This window comes from Phycodurus eques, chromosome 9 (assembly GCF_024500275.1).
Source record: "Phycodurus eques isolate BA_2022a chromosome 9, UOR_Pequ_1.1, whole genome shotgun sequence".
Taxonomy (NCBI): Eukaryota; Metazoa; Chordata; class Actinopteri; order Syngnathiformes; family Syngnathidae; genus Phycodurus; species Phycodurus eques.
The window spans coordinates 28122895-28141798 of NC_084533.1; the positions used below are offsets into that span (position 1 = coordinate 28122895).

An 18904-nucleotide genomic window follows, 5' to 3' on the forward strand; every position below is an offset into this window, starting at 1 on the left:
TTCAAAGGGTACATTGGAGTTGAGACTAATACTTTAGATATGAACGTTTTTAGATTGCCCACTAAACAATGATTTTGCGTTAAGGTAAAGGGAATTGATATCAAGCAGTTTCCACATTTGATTGCCGTGGATCGCCCACGACATTAAAGTACCTTCACACCCATTCAGGAAGCAATGTGGACGATTGATTTGGCTTTTGCTGGTTCCTCTTCAGGATAGCAACAGCATCTTGAGCAAATGCCCTTTTGTTTGGGGGAGTCACCGGGGAAAGCCTTAGTCGCTCGCTGAGCCAATAACCAAGCAGTAAAATCGCGCAGCCACGCCCCTTAAGGAAGAAACTGTTCAATCACCGCGTTGGTTCGACGCATGGGCGTTCCCATCCCCCACCCTCCCTTTCACATTGTCCTACCCAATGCTGTGAGGCCGAGCTAAGCGAATGACGTCTGCATTTGCGGGCCGCCGACGCAGGGCTGGGTTTCCATTTTCAGAGCGAGTTTCGGGGGGGATCGTCAACATGGAGCCGGAGATGGAGGACAAAACGTTGGATCTGATGGTAAGATCCGTTTCGATGCGGCATCGCGGACTCGGCAAGTGTACTCCGACTCATATGTCGCTGATTGGAAAGGGAGAACGAACCGAAGCGGTTGATCTGGAGTGGTGGAGGAGAAAAGTGGGGACCGGGAATGGAAGGGAGGGCCTGAAATGATCGATACATATTACAGATAACTAGTGTTATTTCTGTTATTTGGTCTTGATGTCGTCGGGTGGTGGTGAGCAACCTATGTATTCGTTTACGGTTGGCAAGGTTCGCACAGCGTTCGGCCGAAGGGGGCTGAGGTTTCTCGGGCTAGCGTTCATTGCGGTGACGCTGCGCCACTTGAACTGGGCCCTGTCTGGGCATTAGCTTTCCAGCTAGCACTCCACCACTCCAATGTACGCTTATGTATTTACATATTTGCTGTGTGGCGACAGCTCTCTGGGTAAAAGATACGCGGACATGATCAGTCGTTCTCGAGCCCGTTGGGAATGTTGCTGAATCGATTAGAAAGTCAAGCGTGGTTGTTTATATTTTTGGAAGTGCGTAGAAGGAAGTGCACTGCTTTTTCATTCATATAGCATTACCGTTAGCGAGATGGCAAGTTGCTATGTAGCTAGCTCGCTAAGTGTACTTGACATTCCTTTCAATATCCAAATAGACATTTAGTCGAGATAGGAATAGCTGCGTGGCTTTCTATACATAGCTAATAAACGCAATTCTAAATAAATGCGCGGCTTATTTGCTATTTATTTAGTCAATTCAAAAGCTAGGCGGGGAGGGTATCGTTAGCGTAACAAAAGCTAGTGCTACAATTTTACAGATCGAACTGAAGGATTTCTCAAGATATGATACTTCGTTTTGATTATTACTACATCATCGATGCATCCAGGTTCCCTTCGTTTTACTGGTTGGTTTGTGTAGCTGGTTTGTGGACTTGAAACAGTTTGAAAATAAAAGTCTGTTGATGGAGGTTCCAGACAAGACATCAAAACAGAAAGTACCATTAACTTTGAAATCACATGGAATGTTCGGGCAGTAGTGCAACAGCAACTATACTTGTATATTATGTATTGTCAGTGCATTATCCTCTCAACATATGTTGATGAGTGGCTAAAAGTTCCACCAACACAAACTGTTAACACTATTGAAAAAGGAAATGATGTTGATGCCCACATCTGCAGTGTTAGGCCAGTCTCGGTGGTATATAAAAGTGATCCTTATTTAGTATGCGAGTTATCCAAAAGTTCAATTTAAAAGTACAGATTGAACTTTTGAGACCTGGATGCATTCTACATTACACATGCTTACGCTTTTGGGCTGTTGTATTATATGACATATTTTAAATTGAGCAACACTTTGTCCTTTGTGTGTAGTTTGGGGTCGGGTGTTTTTGTTTTTCGTCATTATAGTTGTAATTTTTGTCACGTCATTATTCCCTAAACGATGGGTGGGGTTCTCATCCAAATAAAAATGATTAACCGGTTAATCGCAATTCCCCTCCCACTCCTCTACACACCCACAAGTTCACATCTAATATTGCTTCTGTGTGTATCTGTCAGTAGTTTGTGTGTGAATGAGTGTGTTCTTGCGTTCATTGTGTAATGTGTGCATAGCTCGAATACTGGTTTCCCCCCTTCACTCTTTCCCAAATCCCCCCTAACTCTTTTCCTCACCTTTGATGGACACACACTCCCAACCTCCTGAATCTGAAACTAAACATCATTTATTTATTCATTTGTATTCTCCTGACCAATTGCATTCACGCATCAATTGATTGATCCATCCATGATCCATCCGTTCACTCACCTCCTCTGTTTCCTCCTTCCATTTCCCGTTCTCATCACTTCCGTCCCTTTGCTTTTCCTTTACTTCACATCTATTTCTCTCTTGCTCTTCGTCCCTCACCCTGTCCACTTGGGTCTCCCCCCCCCCCCCCCTCTCTCTCTCTCTCTGTCTCTCTCTCTCTCACAGTGCTCTGTGCCTCGCTCTCTCTGGCTGGGCTGCTCCTCGGTGGCTGAGAGTTTGTGTGCACTCAGGTGCCTGGAGAGCATCCCCTCCACCCGGGCTCACAACCAGGTTCTGCCTCTCTCCTCTTATTTCTGCTACTCCTCCTCTACCTAAATCCCACCCTACCCCTGCCATCTTCTTTTACGTTTCTTTCAACATCGATGCAAACCCTTATCCCACCCTGAGCTACTTACCCAACGTGTGTCCATTAGTCCATATTTGAAGCACACTGCTCTCAGGTCCCTCCTCGGTGTGTTGCCCGCCTCTTTCTGCTTAAAACATGAGTTAAAGCATCCTAAACTGTAATTGACGGGCTTTATAATCAGTCAGACACAACTGGTCACGGCCACTGTACACATTTGGCATCAGGCCTTCCTCAAGTGGCCATTTCCTTATGGCACATTCAAGTGAAAAGAAACAGCCACCTTCATTCTTCTGCCTGGAGGTGTGAGGGCTGAGGTGGGGAGGGTCTTCTTTCAAGCCCTGAGAGACTACATGCTTGCCTGCCTGCATGCCTGCCTGGTAAACCTTGGTCTGTATTTTTCTTTTCGTATTTCTCTCTCTCTCGCTCGCTCGCTCGCTCTCTCTCTCTCTCTCTCTCTCTCTCTCTCTCTCTCTCTCTCTCTCTCTCTCTCTCTCTCTCTCTCTCGCTCGCTTCCCCCCCCCCCCCCCCCCCCCCCCCCCCCCTGCTCTGCATGATCATCAACACCAGCAAGCCCATCTTGGCTTCTTAACCCTTCTGCTTGGGTCTTGGCACCACACCTTTTTCTTTTGTGAGGATACCTTTGTGGCAACCACCGATAAGTTTGGTTGTATTTTTGCTCAGTATTCAGTAGGGAAGGACAAATGGTAAGGTTTATGTTGATTGTGTGTAATTGATTGTTGATAGTCACATCTTGGCGCAGTTAAGGCCACATAAGGTGCGCTACTTGTCTGAAACCAGCAGAGGCACTGTGGATTCTGTGTCAACTCGTTTGATGTCTGAAGAAGAGGCACGTGTTAGCTATGGGACTTGAGCTACATTCATACAGACCTCCGCTGTGACACAACTCATCTGAGAACCTTTATTCTATTCAGGAGTTCGGAACATTCAGACTTATTTTCCCTTCCCTTTAAAAATACCAACAATCGTTACAAGGGGTTGAACTGACTGGTTGACATGTTGACGTTACCACGGCGCAATGGCGATTCGACCAACCCCAATGATAAGAACATTGGGCCGTTGTGTAAAATGTAAATAAAACAATACAATGATTTGCAAATCCTTTTCAGCCTATATTCAAATGAATTCGCTACAAATAAATTTAATGTTCAAACCGATGAACATTGGTGTTTTGTTTTTTTGGGGGGAGAAATATTCTCATATAACATTTGATGCCTGCAGCATGTTCCTAAAAAGGTGGGACCGGGCCAACAAAAGCCTGAGAATGTTGAGAAGTGGTCCGAAAACACCAGTGTGGACCATTCCACAGATGAACAGGTTAATTGTTAGCAGACAAGTGTCACGATTGGGTATAAAAGGAGCATCCCCGAAAGACTCGGTTGTTCACCAGCAATCCCCCTGATTTCAGTAAACTCAAATCACACTCGGACACCTTCATGGTCTCACAGACAATCGGCTCTCGTAGAACTCTTCTAACAACCCACTTAACACAACTGCAGCTTTGCTATTATTATTATTATATGCCATTATTACAAAGCATTTCCTCAAATATTTACTACGATTATATACTGTAGAGAGTAGCGACCTTGCATTCTTAAGTGAATTGGTGTTAATTATACAAGTTCCGACTGTCTGCGAGGCTATGAAGCTATCTGAATGTGATTGGATGAGCGACTGAACGTGATTGGATGAGTTGGGTGTGGGGAAAATGAGTGAGCGAGCTTGTGTTGGGAGTGAAAGAACGCACAGAAAATTGACAACTGAAAGAAATATCAATGACATCATCGATTAGTCGACTTTGACTCTGCAATCATCACCTAAGTGTCGACTACAAAAAAATCTGAAGTCTTTAAACCCCTAATGGAAACACCGATTTAGATTTTTGTCATAGTCAATCAAGGACACTTTTTGTTTGATGCCCACAACATATTTGGTGGGGGAATATTCTGGGTTTCCTTGAGAAATGTTGATTTTGATAAACAAATTAGCCTGCTTTACAAAATGGGGATTTGGAAGAGCACCAAGAGGGAGCCTTTATTTATTTCTATTTTTGCCCACACAGTCAGGCATGTATTTGAACACTGTATTACCGGTATAACTCTGGAGTTATCCCATTGTGATTGAATTAGAGAGAAGAATTGGAGTGTATAGTGATAACTTACCTCAAAACGCTGTACTATATCTGCTAGTATAGTTCTCCGAATTATGTACACTTGTCATTATGATTGATTGATTTTTATTTTCTTTATCACGCTAGCTCTGCTCTGTAACAGACAAAATATTGTTTCATTTACTATGTTTCTTTGGCGCTGGCATCATCTGCAAGACAATGTTTGTTGTGGTGATCAGGTTTTTCCGCTCCGTGCGTGCGTGCGTACATGAGTATGTGCACGCAAGTCTCAGTAGTCATGACGGTTACCCTTCCTTGGCTGTTTCCGTGGCACTTCTTTGTCCAGCTTTAACCACACCGCTGTCCTGGCTCAACACAGCGCTTTTAGCAAACTGGCGCCGGAGAGAAAATAATGCGCTAACAAGCACATTTGATCTGTTGTGTCCCCTTTTGAACAGAACACGTCCGGGATGGATTCACAGAATCTAGTGGACGACCTGTCGCCAAAGAAGAACACGGTTCTCAAGGTATCTTTCAGTGCTTGTTGACAGTTCATAGTCACATTTAGACTCTTCTGTCTAGCACTGACAAATCACAACGTTAACTTGATTGTCTTCCAACTTTCAGTAATCGTCCATTTCAAAGCATGAACACACTCGGCATTGAATGACACAAGTTGGCTGATGTCAGTGTTTAAATGAGAAAATGGTCCTTTTTACCACTGTGTCACAATTTTAAACCCATCATTTTCATATGTTCCATTTTTCTTTCTGAGCGGAAGAACCCTATTGATTTTTTCTCGTATCCAAAACCAAGTAGCTGTGTTCAAAAGTACAATGGAACGTCCAAAGTTGAACACACTGTTGTGTTGCAGTACGCCAGTCGACCTTACAGTGTGTTTTAAAACACATTTCCCAGACAGAATTATGTAGAATTACGTATTTCAGAGCCAAACTGTCGCCGTCATTAAAGCTTTATTAACTGTACAAACTGTAGCATAGGCATGCGTAACTGTCAAACAAGTGTAAAAACAATATATCCGCTGTACAATAAGCCTACATTCAAATAAAATGACCACTCCCCCTTTTGAAGCATGACTGAAAAGTAATGAACACACGAGTGAGGAGAGGGGACGTTTCCGAAGGCGTGTTAGCTTTATGCACACTTTAACATTCCAACTGTCACACAAGTGTATCAATTGGGTAACCACAGACAGTAGAGGTCAACTCTGCAAACAATATATAATGTGCGTCTGTCTGTTCATGTACATTGGAGTCGGCGAATGACAGTGTAGAGACGGGCTGGGCGAATCATCGAAATTTAATTGTAAAATAATCATGTTTTTCTGGCCCCCCTGAGCGGTCAAGTCACCTTTCGCGCCCGCCATGATCGTGTGCACGTCGCGGGGGCTTTTCTGATGATTTATTTATTTATTTAATTAATATGCCCGGCGATTGGCTGGCGATCAGTTCAGGGTGTACCCCGCCTCTCGCCCGAAAATAGCTGGGATAGGCTCCAACTCGCCCGCGACCCTAGTACAGAAAATGGATGGATGGATATTTATTTCATATAAATTCCCTCCCAACTTCTCTCTCGTCTGAGCGCCGCTGTAGACACGCAGCTCGAAGAGACGTGTCGTATCTCCCAGCTGTTCGTACATATGGCCGTAGTTAGCCGGTGCGGCGCGTGACGCGTTGGCATTTTTTATATTGGGGCAGATATGATGATGGCATCAACAAGCGTTCTTGCAATTGGTCGGTCGAGTCCAAGTCTATACCTTCTACCGAGTATACAGTTTATAGGAGTAGTAACCATGGGCCATTGTAATGAAGTCATTTTGGTATCAAACACTGCCCCTAATTGAACAGGCACTCAGCAAAATATGTATGTTTAAACTAAAAATAATCAAGGAATGACAAAACAGACGATTTACTATGCCATTGGAAATTCTACTCCGTTTACCATCCAGCTGATGCAAGCCATTTTTCATACGTCACCTTCGAGGAGCTGTGAGACATCCACAGAGGATACATCAGACGTCCTTCGATTTACGCTAGCCCATGGAAGCTCCTCGATGCTCATTCCTCGCTCCTCCTCGATGTGCGTTTAAGACAACTGAGAACAACTCCCGGTTCGCTTTCAATGTTTTTGAGGAGCGAGGACCGAGGAACGTTGCCATTGAGAGACTTGAGATGAGCCCACTGGCACGCCCAGCCACAGCTGTATAAAAAGACGCAAACCCTTTTGTTTTTTTTTTGTTTTTTTCCTTTCTGACTTGAAATCAGACTAAACCTTTCCTGATATTTCTATATATCCCCCAATCTACAAAAACAAATTGTATCGCAAAAGACATGCTACCATTAAGCACCATTTGAAAATAAGGGTTTCAAATGGATGATTAAATTAATGGACCCTCGTTACCAACCTCCTGGGCGTAAATTGGAATTGGACAACTTGAATGTTTTTACATGGTCAGAGTATACACGTTTATGAATCAAGCATATACGTTTTATTTATCTGACACAGTTGTATAATGTTCAATGTTTGACAGAATCTAGATATTTAAATCAAAATGTTATGTGATTTGTTTCACATCGTGAAATTGATATTGACTGATAGGGGGAAAAAGAAAAAATATCCTGATAAGATTTTTCCATATTGGCCAGTCCTATCTGTGCGTTGGTGGAATATCATTGCTAAATACAGTATGTATTTTAATGTTGTATTTACTTATTCTTATTATATTAATATGAATTTATGCAATTGCAATGCCTTGCTTTTAGTGAGGTTTGTACACAGTCATACCCATAAATTAAATTTTACTAAGAGTTGGCATAATTTCTTGTTTTCCTATTCTATTCCACAACACGCAACTATTGAACATATTTTTAAGTTATGATTGTCGGCCTCTGACATTTTCCATGTAGATAGAAGGAAAGAAAAATCACACTTAATACAACCCACACCACAGAATAATCAAATTTAGGATAATTTGTACAGCAATGATTCTTAGTGTGCTCCCAAGTACCAGTCGTTGTACGTGGGCTCTCGATAGTGGTACGCAAAAGAATCACTGAATTTAATACAATCAGAATTCACATTTACAACATGAAATACAATCGAACAATAAAACACAACAGCAGCGAATTTAGACTTTTTTTTTATTTATTTTTTTTATATATATATAAACCTTTCATCTACAGTATTTTTTTTTTTACTTCTCAAGTAAAGTTATTTTTTTTTAAATACAGTTCAGTTGTATTGAACTTAACTGCAGTAGATTTATTTTTTAGGACTAAAACCCCAGCCTGTGTATTTTCTGACTGTAATGTTGGCCAATATGGCGGTACATTTTTTTAATTTTTTATGTGGTACTTTGCGTAGAAAGTTTGCGAAGCACTGTAGGCTGTTCTGAACCAGTCACTGAAATGTCTTCTTGTGCCTCCCAGATTTGTAATGGTCCTGTTGTGGAGTCCCGCAAGCGCCCGTCAGAGGGGAACTACGAGAAAGAGAAGGAACACTGCATTGCCCTGTTTGACCAGTGGTCAGAGGCTGACCAGGTAGAGTTTGTCGAGCGTCTGATCTCCCGAATGTGCCACTACCAGCATGGCCACATTAACTCCTACCTCAAACCCATGCTACAGAGAGACTTCATCACAGCGCTGCCAGGTATGAAAACCAACACCTGTCCTGCACAGTGGCAAAACTTCCATCCATTTTTTTTTTTTTTTTAATACCAATTGTCTTCATTAGTGCCACAGGTGGGCTGGAATCTAAACCAGTTGACCGTGGGTGAAAGTACACCCTGGAATGGTCAGTTAATTGCAGGGCACATATAGTTAAAAAAAAAATTAAAAAAAAAAATAATAACACTCCCAATTGTTACACTAGGATGAGTAATAAGTCCTCAAGAAACCTAACATGCATGCTTGTGGAATGCGGGAACAAGCTGGAGTACCCATAGAAAACCCACACAAGCAACGGGAGAAGGTGTAATCTCTACGGCAGGTGTGTCAAACTAATTTTTGTCGCGAGCCACATTGTAGTCACGGTTTCCCTCAGCGGGCCGTTGACTGTGAAACCATATAACTGTTTAGTCATTTCATAATACTATTACATACACACAACAAATTGATGGATACCTAGTTTTGAAATCAGTGTAATAGTTTGTTCAACTTAGGTACTGTAAACAGTAACAGTAACTTGCAATAGCTCAACAATACTATTTATTATATAGGAGAATTTGAGCAAGATGATTTGCTTTCGCGGGCCACGTAAAAGGAGTTGGCGGGCCAGATTTGGCGCCCGGGCCTTGAGTTTGACACCTGTGTCTACGGCGAGATTTCGAACCCCAAACCTCGGAACTGTTCAGCACGTGCTAAGCTCTTGTGCCCTGTAATGCCCACAATAAATATCAACACAAATTACGTTGCACTTCAAATTATTATGCAAATGATATTTTTCTCTGATTTTCCAAAATGGTCAACCCTAATTAGCAATGTCCAAGGTATCAACTGATTGAGCATAATTGGAATATTTTTGAACAACCCCCCCCCCCCCCCCATGATAACAGTATCCTTTAAAAAATTCAAAACTTTAAATGCACTGTTCCAAATTATGATGCGCAACAATTTCTAATCATTTTATAGGTTGAAAAAAAAAACTGAGAATACTCGTATGTTGAATTTGCAGCATTAGGAGGTCATTTACTGAAATCAAAAGCTATTTCAATCAAAAACATCTTCACAGGTCAAGTTGCATTTTAACATAAAACCCGTGGTGTGGCCCCTCTCCTTCCCTGCCCTTAACCCTGTTGAGAACCTTTGAAGCATCCTCAAGCCAGAAGATTTATGAGGCAGGGAGGCGGTTCACTATCCAAACAGAAGCTTTAGGAGGTTATTCTGACATTCTGCAAAGATATTGATGCAGAAACTCTTTGAAGAAAAAAGGTTTTGTTGGCGTAAGAATTGTGAAGCTGCTAACTGCTATCAAATAAGGGGTCCTATGTTAAAATGTAACTTGACGTGTAACAACATTTTTGATTAAAATAGCTTTTGATTTCGGTAAATGACCTTGTAATGCTATATTAAGTTTGCACGGCAAATGAAGCACATCATGTCGGTCAGGCTTTTTGTCTGTACGTTGTACTTCCTCAGGCGTGGTGGTTTCGTAAACGAAAAACTGCAAACACTCCCGTTAAAATATTGTGATAGAAGGTTTAACCCATTTTAAATTGGCTGCAGATACCCTGTTTAAAAGACTTTCTGAGAAATTTGACAGATGTTATTGTTACAAGGTCAAATACTGAACAATGATTTTCTTCTCACTTTGCAAATTGGTGTATGTAACCCCCCCCTCTCCTCTCTTCCTTCCTTCAGCCCAAGGCTTAGATCACATAGCAGAAAACATCTTGTCTTTCCTGGATGCGCGTTCGCTTTGTGCAGCAGAGCTGGTGTGTAAGGAGTGGCAGAGGGTCATCTCTGAGGGCATGCTATGGAAGAAGCTCATAGAACGCATGGTCCGCACTGACCCACTGTGGAAAGGACTGTCCGAAAGACATCAGTGGTGAGAAAGACCCCCAAAGCTGTACTTTGGAAACACACTCATCTAATTTAGTCTTAAGTACTTCACTGTGTCTACTTAAAGAAAACATAAAAAAAAAAAAGTCTAGCTTGTTTGATTTATAGTGTTTGTCATTCACATTAATGGGCAGGTAGATTATATTACAGCCTCATAAAAATGTTCTTTCCCTCCTAGGGAGAAGTATCTGTTCAAAAATCGCACGTCTGAAGTCCCGCCCAACTCTTATTATCACTCCCTTTATCCCAAAATCATCCAAGACATAGAGGTAAGCCAATGCAAAAGCAAAGGTCATTGTTTAGCAATCATATTTTCTACACTGTCAACAAAACATTTGATACAAATTCCTTCCTTTATTCAAGTTTTTATTTTGCCTGTTTTTAAATGACTTGTCTTTGTACATGCTCTTACCAAAAGAGCGGTTTTGTCAGTGTTTGTGTTTTTTTGTCCTGTTTTTAGTCTTGAGAAATGTATTTCTCATTGCTTCTTCCTTTTTCCTTCAGACAATTGAGGCTAATTGGCGGTGTGGCAGACACAATTTGCAAAGGATTCAATGCCGCTCAGAAAATAGTAAAGGGGTCTATTGTCTCCAGTACGATGACGACAAGATCATCAGTGGCCTTAGGGACAATTCCATCAAGGTTTGTGTGTCTTTGTGAAAATATGCTTGGATGAAGTCTTTAGGATTTGTACGTGACTTGCTACAGCTCTGCTGTTTATGCTGCAGGTTTCGAATTAGGACCATTTTTTGACGTACGAAGTTGAGTTTCTTTATGTGAATGTTGTGTCAATCATAAGTTCAAACCAAAAATTAGAATAATAACTGATAGCATTTAATCTGTTGCACAGCAGTGTATTCCATACCCATCACCAAAAATCTGCATTACAGGATAAAGAACCGGTTGTTGTGTTTCGAAAGAGACGAGGTTATGTTTTACTATGGACGAATCAACAAGATGGCAGCGAAGCACTTAAAACGAAGAGGATCTCAATGCACCAACGCCATGCGTTTACGCAGCCATTAACCCATGTTACATAAACAACATTCAGTTGTTAAATTATTCGACACAAACAAAACCACCCTCACGTGAGACTCGTCAGTAGCATTAGCTAGCATACTACCCGCTAGCTCCAACTGATCTGACATCACACACGGGCAAACAAATATGCACACTAGCAAACAGTGTTTAAGTCATTAAACTCACCATTTGGCATTTACGCAGTAATAAATGTTGGCCAATGCAGTCCAATTGTAGTGCCAATGCTTGAATGAATGAAACCGAACAACACACAAAGATTCCACCGGATGGCTCCAAAGTATTCATTTTATTGCTTCGATCTGAGCACAAAACCAGCAAATGGACAAGATTTTCAAAGAATAACGGAGAATAGGTTCGCCCAAGGCACGGCGGACGACCGGTCAGAGCGTCTGCCTCACAGTTCTGAGGACCGGGGTTCAATCCCCGGTCCCGCCTGTGTGGAGTTTGCATGTTCTCCCCGTGCCTGCGTGGGTTTTCTCCGGGCACTCCGGTTTCCTCCCACATCCCAAAAACATGCATGGTAGGTTAATTGAGGACTCTAAATTGCCCTGCTGAAGTAACGACAGTGCAGTTCTATATCCCACTCATATGTCTGGTCTGGAAAAAAACAAAAGGAGAGGAATCGTGGGAGAGAAGGGGATTTGTCATCTTATTGTTCTGCAGGAGGCTGGCGCGCACCCAGGGATGCTCTAAATTTTTCTCCAAGCGTGCACGTCCAGCTCGCCTGAGCAGTGGGGAAATGGGGCGTGAACAGTACATGAGCATCACAATGACTAATGGCCTTTCTTTGCATGACCTAAATCTGTGCCCATTCAAAAATCACAAATAGATTTCGTTCCTTATGTGTTATTTCCACCTGCAGATATGGGATAAACAGTCACTGGAGTGTCTGAAGATTCTGACTGGTCACACAGGTTCGGTGTTGTGCCTCCAGTATGATGAAAGGGTCATCGTCACTGGGTCATCTGACTCAACTGTTAGGTATGACTCTTATCTTGTTACTTTATGTATCACAGCAAGTTGTTTGGACAATGCAAATAATTGTCCAAGGAGTTTGTGTTAACTGACAATGGTTTTGTGAAGTGTTCCGGAGCTCACGTGGCGATATCCTTTACACAATGATGTTGATGTTTTTTTTGAATGCAGATCAAAGGTCACGGGCATTCAAAGTTGTTTTTCGGCCTTGCTGCTTGCGTGCAGAGATTTCTCCACATTCTCCGAATCCTTTCATTTATATTATGGAGCGTAGATGATGAAATTCCTTGCAGTTGTATGCTGAGAAATGTTGTTTGCTCAACTGAGCCTTTCGGGGATGCTCCTTTTCTACTCAATCGAGACGCTCAACTGTTTCCAATTAAGCTGTTCACCTGTGGAATGTTCCAGACAAGTGTTTTTTGACCATTCCTCAACCTTCCCAGTGTTTTGCTGCCCCCTGTCACAGATTTTTTTGAAGCACGTATCAAATTCAAAATAAGCGAGTAGTTGCAAAAAAAAATAAAAAATCAGTTTGAACATGAAATAGCTTGTCTTTGTAGTGTATTCATTTGAATGTAGGTCAAAAGGGATTTGCAATTTTTTTCTATTCTGTTTTTAATTACATTTTATACACAATGTCCCAACTTGATTGGAATTGGGGTTTGTACAGTTCCGTTGCACGAGTTCAAGTGCTCGGTGTAAAACATGACCGCATTGCTGTCCTTTCCTGTCCAATTCCAATGTTAAACCTTCTGCCCTCCTGTCATCTCCATCTCTTTGCTCCCGTTTCCTCTCCAGGGTGTGGGAGGTGACGACGGGCGAGGTACTGAACACGCTGATCCACCACAACGAGGCCGTTCTTCATTTACGCTTCGCCAACGGCCTCATGGTCACGTGTTCCAAGGACCGCTCGATCGCCGTGTGGGACATGGCCTCTCCAACCGACATTAGCTTACGGCGCGTCCTCGTGGGACACCGGGCGGCTGTCAACGTGGTCGACTTTGACGACAAATATATTGTGTCAGCCTCAGGGGACCGCACCATCAAGGTAATGATGTGAATGGATGTATTTTTCATATGTTGTTGCCGCTGGGTAGGGTTAATTAAATGCTATTTACCTGATAACATTGGAGCAGACAGCCTTTTTATCTTTACATTCTCCTGTCAAAGCTTGCCTGATGAGACCTTTTCATTTAAAGTCAAAGCAGAATCTGACTCAGACCGTTTTTAAAATTGCTTTCCTGACAGATGTAATCTGTGCGAATCATTTTATCCGTTTGATCTGTCGAATTGTGCAGGTATGGAGCACCAGCACCTGTGAATTTGTCCGCACTCTAAACGGTCACAAGCGGGGCATTGCCTGTCTACAATACCGGGATCGACTGGTTGTCAGCGGCTCATCTGATAACACAATTAGGTACATTTAATACTCTCAGACTGAACAAGTCTTCCTGGCTTAAATGTTAACAGACAAATTGAAGAGAGGTTTTGTGCCACACAAAGACACAAATATAATCCTGTTGGCTCTTTACCACGAAAAGTAATAAAAAAGGAATGTTATGAAGTATACGAAGTAGGGATCCACATATTTTTTAGAGTGAATTAACCTCCCAGACTCTTAGTAATCTTCCCCATACTCCTATTAACCTCTCGCATACTCTTATAAACGCGTTCTATACTCTTAAATGGTGGTTCTCAACCTTTATGGGGACCTGGATATTTTTGATTGACCGTGACCAAGTCCGTATCCAAAAGGAGGCTTTCTCGCTTTATGTCAGCATTCTACCTGTTAGCATGTTAGAATTTTAGTACTAGTCATTCAAAAATTGTGCCATTGTCCTACTTTCACTCTGGGTTAAGCCAAGTTTAAAACGGTTCTCCACTCCAAGCCCAAATTAAAATTCCAGTATTTCTCGTTGAACAATATAATTGTCAGCAGACTGCCTCCATCTTAAAACTGTAACTATTTAGCCTTTTAACAGTGAACAATCCCTTTTCCAGGTTATGGGACATCGAGTGCGGGGCATGTTTGCGAGTGCTGGAGGGCCATGAAGAGCTGGTGCGTTGCATCCGCTTTGATAACAAGAGGATCGTCAGTGGTGCTTATGACGGGTGAGTCTCCACTTCAACAAGAGCTGTGCTTTCTTGCGTAGCGTAGCGTAGCGCCTGCTCTTTGGGCCTCATGTGGTGGCGCTTTTCTTTTCTGCAGGAAAATCAAGGTGTGGGACTTGCAGGCAGCCTTGGACCCACGAGCCCCAGCGAGCACGCTATGCCTGCGCACTCTAGTGGTGAGTGTTCACACCTGATGTGTGTAAGGTAACATCGTTGCAGTTCAGTTTCTGTTTCTAATGTCTGCTATAGGGTCGTCCCGATCCGAGCACGAATCGGTAATCGGGCCCGATCGCGTGATTTTCCGCTGACTCGGTATCAGCTGAAAACGATAGGTTATTATTATTATTTTTTTTTTTTTACAAAAAAAGCGACAAAATCACAAAGCGACAAAATAATGCAAAGATACTACCAAATGGAAAAGCAGTAGCTCTGTTTTATATTACACAATGTAACGTTTAGGGTTCACGTAGGTGGGGGGGGGGGCAAAAAAACAAAAAAATCCATCTTCGTTGTTTATTTAAGCTGCAACTTTGTAAGCCGGATGTGTCACACCGATTTGTTCAAATATGATCCCCAAAAAAGCAGGCCAGACGTTGCCTCACGTTCTGGGGTGAGTTGATTGTCCACAGTAAAGAGGGACTTTTGCGGCGAGCAAAACGAAGACGCCGCTGGCCGGATGACGTCGCTTCTAGGCGACACAGTAAGCGCGCGCCCTCAAGGAATAGGAGGCAAACGATTGATTTTTCATTTTTAAAAGAGAGTAAGAACACTGTGCGATGTGAACGTAGTCACAACAACGGCGGGGACTGCGAAGTGAGCAAGAAAGGAGACATTTGTGCGGACAACCTGGGAGGTAAATGTCAGGCCGGTGATGTGGTATCGGCGCGTACCGTATCGGATAATTTTGTATAGATACTGTGCAGAGGTACTGATCCCTGATACTGGTATCGGTGCGCCACTAACCCTTTTTCATATTGTGACAGTTGTCCTCCTTTCTGTTTGTAGGAGCATTCTGGCCGCGTGTTCCGTCTGCAGTTTGATGAGTTCCAGATCATCAGCAGCTCTCACGACGACACCATTCTGATCTGGGACTTTCTCAACGTCTCCACCAACGGCCAGTCAGAGGGGCGGTCTCCCTCCCGCACCTACACTTACATTTCTAGATAGCAGGTACGCAAGCACGCGCCCGTTCCCCAATGACTGAGTCAGGTCTCCAAAAATTCCTGCCTTCCACTTTGTGTCTTCAAGATGTGTTTTCATGCCGATTGGGTGAAAAGATGCTTAAGCATGCCTTCCACGCTGTGTGATCAGCTTTAAGTCTCTGGCCTCAGGAGAGCTCTCCGTACTACTTCTAGTAATGTGATTTATTATTTAATTTTTTTCACTGTAGAGGGTATGCCAACTTTGAAATGCTGATTTCTTTCAAGTGTCTCAAATGTTCTGTTTCCATACAATTGTGCCCGTCAATGAATGATTCCACAGCAGCGTGAACAGCTTTTTCCATCTGTGCTCACTGTTACAAATCAACAGCAATGTAGGAATGTTGCCACATCTGTCGGGATGTCAAGTGACTTTGTTTTCCCGTGCATCCATTTCGAAGGCTTTGCTTAATAACCGGTTACTGTATTGGTAAGATTTGCGTTGATTTGTGTGGAAGGTGTCTTGAAGCAATGAATACCAAATTGGGTGCACTACTTGGTGACCACCAGCTGAGGCGCTATTGATTCTTTCTCAACTAGTTTGCGCCCTTAAATAAAACATGACTAAAGGAAGTCAAGCTACAGTCAATCCATACTAACTTCTCCAGGTAGTCTTAAGGCTCTTATTCACTCTACTTTGTTCTCACGGTGCCAGCACGGGACAGGGCGCAGGGACGATGACGACGACGACGGCGGCACAGTGCAAGCGTTGTCCGTATTTGGCACTGGTTGCTAAGCTACAGGAAGTAGCCCGGTAGTTTTTGTTGCCTGTTTGGATGTACAGTTACAGCAGAAAGCCCTGCCTTTGCTTTAAATTAGCAGGAGGAGAAAACATGATACAAGTGAAGCATGTGTGGCTACGCTATATTTTATTGACGCCAGTATTTCTTTTGTTACAAATGCTAAAATCCCAAGTTTGTTTTGTACCACTTTCAACCACCCTGGTGTACTCAACATAGTGGAAATCTCCGTCCGTAGTTGCGCCTTCTTTACCACATCACGGTATGTCGTTTTGATTTTGTCCTAGGGCTCAGGACACCGCCTCAATTATTTTGTTCTCCCATTTTCTCAATGTTGTTTACTGTACACTCCGCCAAAATCTGTAGTAGCTGTAGTCACTCCTCCAGCACCCCTCCCATTGGACGCGCCGGCTGTCATCACTGCGGCGCTGCGCCCGATTGCAACTTTTGAACTGTAGTTCACTGTATTCTTATTTTTCTCCATTGTCAAACAAGAAAAAATGGCCACATGCCCCTCCCAGAGCCCTAGACGAAAACAATTCGCTGCAAGAACCAAAGTCTGTTTAAAAAAAAAAAAAAAAAAAATTGTGGCTGCACCTCTTGCAAACGCTGGCCCTGCATACACACTTTAGGTTGATTCTTTTTTTCAGCAGGTGTATATGGCCACTAAGCAGACCGACCATAAGCGTGTTTTCTTTCCCCCAGGTGGCTCCATCTCCCGCAGCCCGTCTTGACGGAGCCCCGGGCTGATTCGGCCGATGGCTGCGTCAATCATGGAACGGAGCCCATCTCTTCACCTTCCTCTTCGTCATCACTCTGTCCACCCCCCGGCCCGCTCGCACCTCCTTTCCGTCCGTTTCGCCCAACTCTGAACGGACCTGTAAACATGTGCCCGTTTTCTACCAGCGCTGAGGATGCACGGCAACCGACGCCATTTTCCCCAGGAAGCTCACCTTCTACTAATTTATCTTTTGTACACTAATGACAGTATTAACAGACCTTATATACGTTACAAGTTCCCTTCTCCCGCCCCCAAATTTACGAAGCTTATGCTCCTCAGTTTCCACCCCTTCCCCTGCCAAAACAGTCTCTACAGATAAGGAATTGCTTCTACTTCTATTTATATATCACATATACATCCATGCAAATGCACAACGAGTGGCGCAGCTGGACAGAGGATGGCCGGAGCTATGACTCAGGAGAAAGAGACTCTTTACTCAGCTCCAGGAAAAGGAGGGGAAGGATGGGAAAGATGGAGGGAGTGCACGAGGGTGAGGCGTGTGTGCACGTCTGCACGCTCCCCTCTCACCTCCTCTGTTTATCAATATCTGCCCATCCCTTCCTGCTTCATGTCCCCCCCCCCCCCCCCCCCCCAGAAATGCACACTAGCTCGGAATATGGGGGCACACACAGAAGTGAGTGTGTGCGCTTACATGGACTTGACAGAACAGAGCAAAAGCGATAGACATGCATGTGAGGTTGCCGCGGATACAGCATCCTGGCACCAATGAGCTATTTTTTTTTCTCTTTTAACTCTTCTTTTCTTACTGTTTTTTATATATATATATATATATATATATATATATATATATAATTGTTGTTTTCTAATTTTATTTCAGTATGTTTTGGTTCGTAGTACAAAATTCATCCTTGTCCTCTCCCCTTTTTGCTGTCTGTCGTCATTTTTTCTTCTGGCCACACATCTTTGCTTCATCTGTCCCTCTCACTCCATCATTGAGCTTGTTTGCTTTCGAGAGAAGCTGGAATTTGTTCAAATTTAGTTGTAAACGGACTTGTTTTGTCTGAAATTGTGTTGTATATTAAAATGATTTTTTTAAAGAAGAAAAATGACCTTATTGTGAATAAAGTACTTGACAGTGAGCGTTGAGCCAACTAACACGGATGATTGTCTATTGTTATGTTTGGTTGGTTGCAACAGTGATTGGCAGATTTGTCCTCTGCTTTTATAGGACTAAATAAAATCTATAACTTCTTTTCTAGCCGAGGGGAGACACGTTCTTTGCTTACCTTATTGCCCAAGCTGAGGAGGGGAAAAACTATATCTGACGAAAACATTGCACGAGACAACATATTAGCCAGCCAAGTCTTTAGTTTTTACTATTGTTGGAAACCTACAAAAACATTTGAGTGTTCATAACTATAAATGGAGATGTATCAGAACATGCTGAGAGGTTAGTGCAAAATATTTTATACTTGCACTTATATTTTGGCCAATTCAGCTGTCAATACTTGCACAATCTGACAAGTCACTGTAAAAATGGTAGAAATTTTAAAAAGGTGTTTTCAATAACAATTTTCACTTAAATAGAAGGTCATGTTTTGATCTTCCACTAAGTCCAAAAGTATTTTTATAGTGAGTTAAACTGAAATTATATTAGGTCATTGTGACTTTAAATTGGAAATAACACTTATCAAAGAG

General features: G+C 42.8%; 1 protein-coding gene across 2 annotated transcripts; it reads left to right on the forward strand.

Annotated features, from left to right (window-relative positions):
• The first annotated feature begins 413 nt into the window (after positions 1-413).
• Positions 414-18432, forward strand: fbxw11a (F-box and WD repeat domain containing 11a). Of its 2 annotated transcripts, XM_061686249.1 has the most exons (14): positions 414-553; positions 5277-5345; positions 8268-8378; positions 8463-8487; positions 10197-10383; positions 10576-10666; positions 10902-11039; positions 12301-12419; positions 13212-13461; positions 13712-13830; positions 14415-14525; positions 14623-14701; positions 15531-15695; positions 17170-18432. In XM_061686249.1, exons 1-13 carry the CDS (start codon positions 437-439, stop codon positions 15690-15692), a joined length of 1578 nt encoding a protein of 525 aa, XP_061542233.1. In that variant the 5' UTR covers positions 414-436; the 3' UTR covers positions 15693-15695; positions 17170-18432. The 2 variants fall into 2 exon arrangements, with proteins under 2 accessions (XP_061542233.1, XP_061542232.1); XM_061686248.1 differs by having other exon boundaries at positions 8268-8487.
• Positions 18433-18904: the final 472 nt, after the last annotated feature.